Genomic DNA, 11,742 nt, shown 5'->3' with positions numbered 1-11,742 from the left:
CTACTCTAGAACGGTGGTGGCCACTGATCACTTCGTAATCGTAAATTCAAAAATTGTCATTGTCTACTAATAATGTGGATTTAACTATAGTGAAACTAAGAATGAATAATTCCAGATGTCATCTCTGGATTTAATAGCAATATATCAAACTTCAGTGTACAACATTATTGATATTTGTGCCATTGTAGGACACACTGAATGCTGGTCGTTTCCGATAGTTTTCTAGAATTAGAACAGTCAGGTATTCCAGTCACCCCATTATGCGACACCTGTATTTGGCAGGATAAATAGAAAAATGTCACATACTTTACTTAAGCTTATTCCATTGAGCTTTTCAGACTGGTATAATTACATCTGGCCAAACATTAATTATTGTGTCATTATTATTCTCTTATCAATTGTTACGATTATAATCACAAAATACCATGATGATTCTTAGACCGTTGCCATATTGGCTTTTTAAGGCCGAATTCAACAATTTTGGCTGTTTTAAAACGTTTTGGCGTCATAATTTCCGTTTGGCGTTCCGGCATTTCTGTCTATTCTAGTGCTTAAATTAAAATCATATAGAATACAATATTTGGTGTGCAACAGTAGTCTATTGCTTAGCTATGTACTTAACATTTTGATTTCCCCGACCATCGATTTCCTTGTTTATTTCCTTAGCCATAACTAATTACAAATAAGTCAACAATGCTGTAACAAATGCATTTTTGCAGCCGCTCGAACGGATATTATGAGGCCTTTGTAAAATTGTTGGCTTTTTGTGTCTAGACATGGTCGCTAAGATCTAGTAACGTCCGTTCAGCAGAGATGCTAAAGGTAGGCTTTTTTATTTGTAGCCTAATGCAGACGAAAAAGCATGGATGGTCATGACTTTGAATTTATGGGACTGGATATACAGTTCAGCGTCATTCTCAGACCGTACGTTCAACAGATATGGTCAATCAAGGTAGGCTTTTTTATACCGTAATAGAACCTCTTGTCCGGTCACAAAAGACTCACAATTCCATTTAGGGTAGGAGGGTAGTGAACCAACGCAGAGTAATCATATGTGCGATGGCGAGCGTATTGCTAACCCTTAGCACGATGAGCCACACCGTGGGTATTATCGGTTTATCCGCTTGTTTATAGCTCGGGCCTGGGTATACAGTTCACAGCCATAAGAGCGATAGGATGATATTTAAGGAATCTGTAACTAAGGGCTGAACAAAAACTCGATTTTGACTTCAGTCTATGAAGAAAAAAATTAAGCTGAATTCCATATTACTGGGAGCAAGGTAAACGTCTCCAAGAATTGTAATTGGATTCAGCATTGACTGTAAGTTAATCTACTAGAAGTGTAGTACATTTAGATGTTATCCTGGCTATGTTGTTTTTATGGCATGTGTTGGTGGAAAGTAGAGATGATTATAATACATAAAAATATTTAAAGTCTATCCAAGATCTTGGCAGGATTACAGGTATCTGTAAGACGGTACGAGCAACAGAGTTGCACAAGGTTACCTTTTTTCATTGCGTAATGGAGATTACCAGCATGGAGATCGTTGTGACTTCATTACTATATGCAAAATTATAGGAGAATCTCCTCGTCACTGAAAGCAAATGTCTCTGAGAATTGCAATTGATTTCAGCACTTGCCTTGGAATTAATGACCTATGATAGTAAAAAATAGAGATGATTATGATACATTTAAATATTTGAGGCCTAGCCAAGATCCCAGTAGAATGGCAGCTAGCTTGGATCGATTTTAGTTTATCTTCGCAATGTTGGACGTCACTGGATGTTTCCCCGAGCATCGATTCATATCTCATGTTTGCGAATAACTTTTTTGATAGCTGTTTGGTAGCAGTTGTAACTTCAGTAGCCGCTTTTTCGCCTAGATAGATTTTAAACACAGTTGTAATCCTCAACTGGATTTACCCTTTGACTGCTATTTGTCGATTTTTTGGCACGTTTAGAAAATTTAAGTGTGAATTAAATAGCAGTTCTTTTATCTCAGGGATAAAATGCGTTTTTGCTGATGCATTTCTATGAAAAGTGATTAAATGTATTGAATTGAAATCAAAATTTCAAAATGCAAACGCCAGTCCGCGAAAAACTTTTGCAAAAATTCGAAATGTTTGAGTAGAAACAACAGTTTTACTTAAGTCAGCGATCAGCTAATAAACTCGCCCGAACGAATCTAGCTGCCACAAAATTATTTTAAAAGTTAAAGTAACTTTATTGCACTACTTTCACATTCATATGCCCACATATTCAACTTTATAGGTTTTCTCTGTACCGTAAAGTGAACGATTCATGTCTCATGCCTTGTTACATCTACGTTTTTTTTTTGATCAAGTTGATGGGCTCCATGGCAAGAATATTTTGGGTCCTCCCGAAGTATGTCAACATAGATGGTTGACACCGAAACGTAGTATGTAATATACCTGGTACACATACTACGTTCCGGTGCCCGCCATCTTGGTTCACATACTTCGGGAGCACCATATTTTGTAATAGAACGCCCACTAGTGAACAGTGTCATGGACCATAGTGCCCGTGTTTATATATATATTAACGTTGATAAACTGTTATGTTGACCCTTATTCGATGCTATTTTGTCGGATCTGGAGGGTAATTATGAGTAAGAAGATTTTTTTCGATTGCTTCGAAAACGATTAACTCGCTAACTAATTCCATATCCGACATGGAGTGGTAACCGGACGAGAGGCCATGATTTGTCATATGGGTTATACCTTATCGGTTCCCTCTCTCTGGGATAAATATGTAAATCCTATATTGACTGCCACCCAGATATTTCACTATACCTTGCTTTATCATTCGACTCAATATTTCCTCCGCACATAAACAAACCAAAGATAGGGAAATTTGTCATCAACTTATACTGTTTATTGATCTCTATCAAGAAACAATTATTAGCAATTTGAAAGCGGGAAAACAGCAAATAATTTCTTAATATAGTGCGAGACGTACAGCTATGATTTCAATAAAATGAATACAAATATAGTTCGATTTGGATTCGGAGAATAAAAAATTTTGGGCTCAATTCTCAACGCCTGACCCATAATGCAATAAATTAGAGTTAATCCGAATCCGGATAGATTCATTTTACCATCAAAAGTTTGTAGAACCTTGCACAAATTGACTGCCCGAACAGAGCCTGTTTTGCAATGTTACACGCAAAAAGTATAGGAAGCTAAACAAAGGAAATTTTGTACTCTGCATCATCAAATTCAGAAATGATTCAGATGAGTGTTAATCTAATCTAGAAAGCTTTGTATAAGCGAAATTATTAATAAAAACACAAAGAAAGCTTGAACATAATTTCAACATATAAAATTTTCAATGTACTTGGTTGTAAGTCTCAGACCCGGAGATTTCCTTAGGGAAATTAGATAAACATAACCATTGGAGAAAAAAAGACGAACCGTGGTCTATAACACGGGTCAAATTGTTTCAATGTGAAATTGATTATTAACGCAGAAAACGCCAATTTACAGAAACTATTTTTAAGTAATTTTTTTTGTTCTCATTTTGACCGAATTTGGAATTTTAGGTATATATATTTAGACCAAGTCATTTTTAGTGTATAAATTATTCTTTTCATGTCAAAAGTTTGTTCAAAAATGTTTTGGATTATTGTATATAAAAAAATTATGATTTTTGTAATAAATACAGTAAATTACAATAATAGTAAATTTCAAAAAATGAATAAGCAAATTGCATTTAAAAGTTAAGAAAATAACAAAAATTCGGCTTTTCAATTACGTCATAATATATGTCACAAACTACACCTATCTAAAAATATGTTTCAGTATACATTATCAAAAATATATCAAAAACTGTTTGCAACGCTTGGCACAATTCCCAAAATGCGATGTGGCCAATGTTCCCTCTAATTTTTTGTAGTATGTCTGCGCAGAAATTTTGGTGTGTGCGCACTTTTTTGGAAATGACTAATAATTGTGCAAAAACCAATGAAGAAATTTTGGCGTTCCAACCGGGTATTAAGTGGGCCAACAACAAACTTTCTCAACCTGCCAACCGAGCACATTGTTACATTACATCGAGATACGTCTGTGCGCAGTAAATCTATGCGTGTGCGCAGCCTCTGAAAGCTGTGTGCGCGCGCACACCTTAGAGGGAACACTGGATGTAGCCCTTAAAAACCCACAAGTTTGGCACCCCAGGTCTATAGGGAATTTGAGGGGGGGAATACATATATTTCAAATCGACACAAAGTTGTTCAACTTTTTTTTTAAATTACAACACAATTAACACTTCAATTTTTACCTCGCTTAAGGCAAATTTATAATTAATAATAAAAACCATAAGGAGTAAAAACGCCAAGACCCTTTCGGGGTTGCCAGTTGGAATATTTCAGATATAAGAGAAGAAAAAATCTGGATAATAAAATGACCAATTTAAGGTATCTTCTGCAGCGATGACAATGATATTTAAAGACTGAGTTTGAAGGCAGATAATATGAATTTTTGAGTTAAAATCACCAATATAATATCAATGTTACATAAAATTGTAAAAATATGCAACAAAAAATTATTTTAATGGGGATAAAAAAAACACTCCCAACATCCAAGCATCCTAAAGATCAGCAACTACGTGTCAATAGGAATAAGCAAATGATAAGATAACTCATTTCCCCCGCATCTCGGTGGACAATACTTATGCATCAAGCTGGCCAGGAGTACATAAAACCACCGAACCGGCTACATAAGTCATTTAGAATAACATTATCAATATTTGGATGGCTATTCAGACAGAGTGACTCCTAACTTGTCAGTGGTCGTTTCCTTGTTTAATATTATGATAAACCTCAAATATAAAAACGAGAAAATCGGTCGGAAACCGAAGACTTATCGATCGAAAGTTAGGGGGTCCCCCAAAACAGAAACTGCGGTTTCGATTCACCCGCTTTTACTCCATAGCGACACCATGTGTTCCATCACTAATTAATTAATAACTCGCTAATTATACGACATAATTCATCCACAATCAATCAATAGGCTTCTGGTGATGATGAATGCACATGCAAAATTTGGAGCAGATTAAACCTCGCTTTCGTGAGATATCGCGTGTATCTAACAGACAGTCAAACTAACAGAAAAATACCTATTAACATACTTACCGATCAAGATCGATAAGTAACAATTGCGTAGGGAGGTGTATTTTTATTAGCAATCCGAACAATTTTTTTTCCGTAAAACACATACATTTTGGTGCATTAGCCAAGAAAAAACCAGCGTTGTTGAAAATTATGCTGATAAATATAAGCGCAGCTTTCTTAACGTGACAATGTGAGGGCTTGTCTCGTGCCTTGTTTGGAGTGATATTATCCCAATTGCGACCATGTGATTGGCTTAAAATAATATTTCCACACCAAGTTAAACTTAACATTTTAAATATGTCCATGAACGAATAGTATATGCTTGCATAGCAGTTAATCATTATAAATGGCCAATATAGAAAGGGAAGAGTAATATAACACAAATTCAGAATCGCCGAGTTGCGTTGCTTTTGACAACTCAATAGAGGATGGAAATTTAATTTCCTTCTCATGACCAAATGAACCAATCTGTCTGGTGAATCGAATATCAATTACAGAAAATTTATTCCGAATACAACAAGGTTTCCTAACTTTCATTTCAAAGGTCAAGTTTTTTATAATTTTTTGTTTTGTGGAAATATGTGTCCCTTGTCTCGACAATTTATATTTTATACAACAGAGGGTATTGCTTCCCACCAGTCGCCAACCACTATTAGTGGTCGAAACCACTATTGAGGATTCAATAGGGACTGCGCTTGCTTTTAGAATTTACCGCCAATGGAAGTCAATTTACTTTTGAATAAATGCTCCCAGAATAGAATAAATATGCATATGCATTACTCAATAGTATGTATACACATTTAATTTTGATTTGCTTTTCAGTTACTTATCATAGAGCGTTCATTTCTCTAGAAAATATAGTATGGGTAAGTAGTAAAAGTTAGTATTTTTTATCCACCAACAGATTGACACGGAGATTAATCCAAGAAATGAGACGGAAAATTGCTGTTTGGCAAAAAGCATGTAAATCAGTATGGCAAACTCAGCGCCATTTAACAGAGAATTTCGAATTTATTTGGCAATTTTTGCAATTTGCAATTCATCGCCAATTGGATCTGTAGTTGATGCAGAAAGATAAGGAAGACCAATGAGCGGACGCTCGGAGGAGGAAAACGAAAAAAGCACTGAGTTTGCCTCACTGACTTGACAAACAGCAATTTTGCACTTCATTGTTTGGATCATTTTCCTTGTCATTTTGTGGGTTGATGAAAAATGCAAACAATACCTAAATTTTACTACTTATCCACACTATGTTTACTGAAGAAGTGAACGCTATATGATGAGTACCTGAAAAGCAAATCAAAATTTAAATTGTATACTTGCCTTTAAGCATTTTAATTTGACCGTCGCACACTTATATATACATTACTAGCATTTTAACCCTGATGCATATTTTCTGTTTCGATGGAATATTACCCAATTAAATGCAATCAAAGCGCATGTCCGACATTAGAGTTGAAAAAAGTATGATCAAATATCCCATGAAAAGTGTTCGTTTCTGATATCAAAGTTAATAAAGCAGTTTTTATGGTATAGTAAGAGTCGTTTTTCTATGTTCCATAAATCCAATCAATTTTATGTGACAACATTGGTCTCGCCCGTACTGTGGGTCTCTACCCTCGCATTGTCAGTTGCCATCACATTTGCTCTCGGTCCAGTGTGGACGACATTCGATATGTTGATTGGTCCAGTACCTATAAAAAGTAATATTTAATTGATTTAAAATTTTTTTTTTATTATATTCGGCTTTGAAATATGATTAAAATTGGGCGACACCACAAGGGTAAAATTTCGCGGTTAGGAATTCTTGTATACACACTGGAACTAATAGGACTATGCGACAATCCCGAAGGTTTGTGGTCTTTATGACTCGATCAATTTAGTTTTTTTAGCTTGAATAATTTTAAACAGCCACGAACGAAGGAATATTGTCAGCAAGCCCAGTATATTGTGGTGACGTAATAATCGTATATGACGTCAAATTAGGAAAAAATGTTGCCACTCGCACAAATATTCTTTATATTTCTCTGGGTGTAGTGAATTCGGCTAGAATATATCATATAGTTTGGCTGCTGTATAGTTTTAGTAAAACATTAACAGCTTTTATCAGCATAACACGCTTAGTACCAGGGAGAGAATGAAAATAAATATTTACTTTTGCGCAAAGCTGCGATAATTTAAACAGGGTAGCGCGTAGACTGCGAACTAAATATAGTAAAATTTCATTGAATGAAACAGTCAATATCATACAGCATTATGAAATACTTAAAGGAGCGAGTATTTCTACTTTAATATATATAATGGGATGGCTGCGATTTTGTTGCTTTTACTGAATTAAAGAGTGGCCAGCAACGGCTCTTTCTCCATCGAAATTTATGGATAGGATACGACACGCCATGTCATTTTCAAACAAAAAAAATTTTCAGTATAATGTGAACTTACCTCTAGTTTGAATCGGCCATTCTACGGCCAGCATTAGTCTCGTTTCGGCTTCTTCGTTTATTTTTACATAGTAATCGGAATCTATGACTCCAGTATATTCCCGGGGACGAGGGAGTGGTTTGAAACAAACCACATGTTTGCTTGTTTTGAAAATTTGTCTGTTTATATCGAACTGCGAAGATGGACATCCTTCCGATATTCTCGTTTGCTCTGGTTCTGTGCACTCAAATCGAAGATTGACTCGAGTACCCAGACCTTCGAGAATTTCATGTGAGGGTCCCATAAATTTGACAAAGTTTTCCTCTTGTAGGATCTCTTTCATGGATCTTTGCGTTGTCTCATCTTTGCAAAACACTGAAGCGATTTGAGCGGTTATTTTCTGGATGTACACGTCATTAATGAGATGAAACGATCCATCGTCGACTAACTCTGGGGAAACAGTCACTGCCATGCCACAGAAATGTGAAACTGTAAATCTAATCTTGTTGGTATTGCCTAAAATTGCTTCAGAGACCTTTTTCCAATCGGAGTCTACTTTTCTTATTTGAATATCAACTGGAATGGTTTTGTTTTCTCGAGTGCTGAAACATCTGTCCATTTCTACAATTACGGGTTTGTTGAATTTCATGGAAGGTTTGCAAATCATCACAGGTGTTATAGGAAAGTCGAGACTAAATATTCTATCCGATGTTTCCAGCTCCATAAAACCAGGCGAATTCTTAGGATAACTGTCTACAGCTAAAATTACTTCAGTTTCTTCATCCAATGCTGAAGGAGGGAAAATAAGTCGACATCCCAGTAGATTCATTTCTCCGCCAGATAGCGGAATAATCTGCTTAATAGAATATTTTTCTTTGGTTTTTCTATCAAATTCAGCATTAACGCGATCTAGTAAACCAAGGCTTTCTTCAAAAGTGAAACATTGACGGTAGTCGAAGGACAGAAATCCCCTTGGAATGGCACATGCGGAAAAATATTGTTTCGTAGTTTCAAGTTCTCGAACCACTTCCCATTGATTATTCTCTTCGTCATATAGTTGAATTGAGAAACCTCCGTCCTTCTTTCCTCCCGTGACATATAATTTGTTGTTGACCACACAAGTGCTAAGAAATATTGGTGGCTGACACATGTTTGAGATTCTAGTCCAGCAATCAGATTTTGGATTATAGCACTGAACTATATCTCTCGGTCCGACATATTGTTCAAACCAGCTTCCAAAAGCTCCTCCGACAACAAAAACCATATTATGTAAAACAGCACAAGACGCCAAAACCTGCTCCGTTGGCATTTTAGCAATATCTGACCATTTACTTGCTGTCGCGTCAAATCGTTTTGCTCTTCTCGTCTGGCCATTAAATGCAAAAATGCTTTCATCTGATGCGGCGACACAAAATTTTGATTTCAAGTCGCATCCGGGTAATGTATCTGACCATCCGTCCTTGAAAGGATTATACATCGTTAGTTTAGAGCCCATAAAGAAAGCTAAGCAATCCTTGAAAGCAATTATTTTGTTTGGACCACAAATGAATTCCTCCAAGAAACAACGTCGGATGGTTTCTGGGATAAGCGACAAGCATTCCCAATTTCCTTCCCTATTTAGTTTAAGAACGCTCTTAAAATTTATTCCGTATACGTTTTCACCCATATTGATTATATTTATAGGGAAAATCTTCGTAGTTTGCGACAATACAAAAGTCTCTGCACTCGAGAGATCACAGGTATATCCCATGCCTGATGATAAATCTACCACAAATAAATCTTGTATTGTCTCGTCCAGGATTGAATTGTTCTTAGTTATCAAACCTTTGGACCCCAACTTATGCAAAATTTCACGAGAGTCTTCTGATTGACTAATGGTGGGATCCGACTGCAACAATCGAACGGTAGGTGATGTAAGAAGTCGCAGATTGATAAGTTTTAAAAGGCCTGGTAGCAAATCCAATCTTTCTGACTTTTGCTTCACCCATTTTAGCAATGCTTCAGCCTTGAAGTCTGCACTGCACTCTGTCACTCGTATTAGATTTTCGATTTCATCCTTACTGAAATCCAATATCTCTTTTCTTTTTAGAACAAGTGGTGCGTGGATCGTCAGAAACCTCTCAATCTCTGAATTCCAAAGATTGTGATTGACTTTATTATATTGATGGGTTGAGAGTTTTCAGGATGAAGCAATTTTCCAAATCAATTTTGTCACATAATTCTCCCACTTCTGAAATTGAAGAGAAAATAAGACTAAGAGCAATTTCCTTTAGTGCATTCTCGTTCTCAAAAAACGGATCTTCTACAACTATTTTGAGAAGAAACCCAAATGGAGGTCCCATTGTAGTCAATAAGTCTTTGAACAATGTGTTTGCATTGTCTTTATTTTCCATCCAACGTTTCATTGCTTCCCATTTCTTTTGCAAAAGTGGCGTATACGATTTCAAATATATTTTCAAATCTTCTTCTGATACGAACTTGAACTCATCATCATCGATTAATTTGTCCACACCGTATGTACGATAACGGATATCATCATCACTATCGGAATCTTCATCGTTGGGACTTAAGCATAAGTCCAGCAATGCACTGCAACTCGGAGATTGTTCAACCAACTTTTCATTTTCAATTTTTTGTTGAATAAATTTGATCGGAAGCTCATTAAGCTTGATCAATTTAAACAAACGAGAAAAATGTGTGCGTCGCTCGCCCTTAAAACGTGTCCAAGCCAAAAGGAGTTCATACTTGACTCTATCAGAAATGCAGTTATTCATCTTTGTTTCCAATTCTGCAACCGTGTCTTCGCTGAAAGCTTCGTAACCAGCGAACTTGGAAACTTCCTCAATATTGTCGACAATGAATTGATTGATAAGCTCTAGTGGCTTCCCGTCAATGTCAAGAAATTCTTTAGCCAAAGTTTTCAATTTGATACAATTGCTCGCTGTGATATTTTCTTTCAAGTTTTCTGTTTCCATAAATACATGTTTTGAGACTAAATTGCTCATCGTACGGTTGTCAAAAATATCGTCATCCAGAACAGTCGACAGTAGGAACGAAATAGGTAATTTCATGACCTTTAGTGATTCATCCAAGACTTTGATGAGATCGTCTCGGTCTCGGTTGGTTCTGATCCAAGTTGTGAGAGCCGACCAAGATACTACTGAATCCACTCTGCTTTTATCCAAGTAATAGATAAGGTCTGTTGAACTGATGGAGGGGAACAAATCCGCCTTCACAATCATCTCAAATTCATCGACTACTAGTTCCTTTGCTCTAGGTCTTGCATGATGGTCATTGTATATCTCTGCCAAATGAGCAACAACTAAACAGTTTTCTGGAGACAAATTGGTTTGCAGGAAACGGAAACAAAGTTTTTTCAAAGCGTCAATTTGCAGAATGCTTGATACATGGAGAATATCCTGACAATTTTCATTGTTTAGGTCTGTATCTCCTGTGTATAAGAACTCTATGCATCGGCTCATAGGTTCAGCGCCAACCTTTTTGATTTCCACGACACCTTGCTCAACAACCTTTTTATCATGAAGAAACATGGCTTGAAAATAATCCGATCCTGCAGCCAATAAACTGCGATGAACTGGAAATGATGTATTTTTAATTACAATTTTAAAATCTAAGAGCAACCCAGCATCTTTCATTTTTGAATAAGAATCCAGTATTTTTGATTTATGCTCAAGGGCAGCTTCGGCCCGAAATCCATCCATTTTACAGAATAAATTTGCTTTACAATAACTGATATAAATACCTAAATAAATATACATAAAAGTCCTTCATATTTAACCCCGTATTGCTATCAGATAATACGGTTAATTAAGATATTTCAGTATTTTAACATGGCGAAAAATAACGAATTGTAACCTGGCCCAGCCTGAAATACGAGTTCTAATTAGTAAGTGGGTGATATTTTCTGCACCTGAAACCATAACTCATACGGATGACACTCTATCAAAAAAATATACTGGTACCGAAAAACGTATTGCCATTGTAAGTTTGTAACTGAATACCGCGAGCAGACAATTCGTTTCATTGAATCATAACCTGGTGCTCTATATGTCGTCGTCGATCGTAGACATAGGCACAAAGCTTCCTTTTTGTTCTGAAAGCAAACAATCGTCTCGCTTCGTGGAGCATAAAAAATTATCCTCCGCGTCATTTAAATTCTACGCGTTTCG

The 11,742-nt window shown here is 36.2% G+C and overlaps 1 protein-coding gene across 1 annotated transcript; it reads right to left on the bottom strand.

Annotated features, from left to right (window-relative positions):
- Window positions 1-2,879: 2,879 nt before the first annotated feature.
- LOC120342449 (uncharacterized) lies at window positions 2,880-9,710 on the bottom strand. The gene is made up of 2 exons (XM_039411278.2): window positions 7,574-9,710; window positions 2,880-6,825 (listed from the first exon to the last, which is right to left on the bottom strand). The coding sequence occupies exons 1-2, from the start codon at window positions 9,300-9,302 to the stop codon at window positions 6,707-6,709; spliced, it is 1,848 nt and encodes a 615-aa protein (XP_039267212.2). The 5' UTR covers window positions 9,303-9,710; the 3' UTR covers window positions 2,880-6,706.
- Between the last annotated feature and the right edge of the window lie 2,032 nt (window positions 9,711-11,742).

This window comes from Styela clava, chromosome 3, assembly GCF_964204865.1.
Source record: "Styela clava chromosome 3, kaStyClav1.hap1.2, whole genome shotgun sequence".
NCBI lineage: Eukaryota > Metazoa > Chordata > Ascidiacea > Stolidobranchia > Styelidae > Styela > Styela clava.
This window is presented reverse-complemented; position numbering and strand designations above follow the sequence as displayed.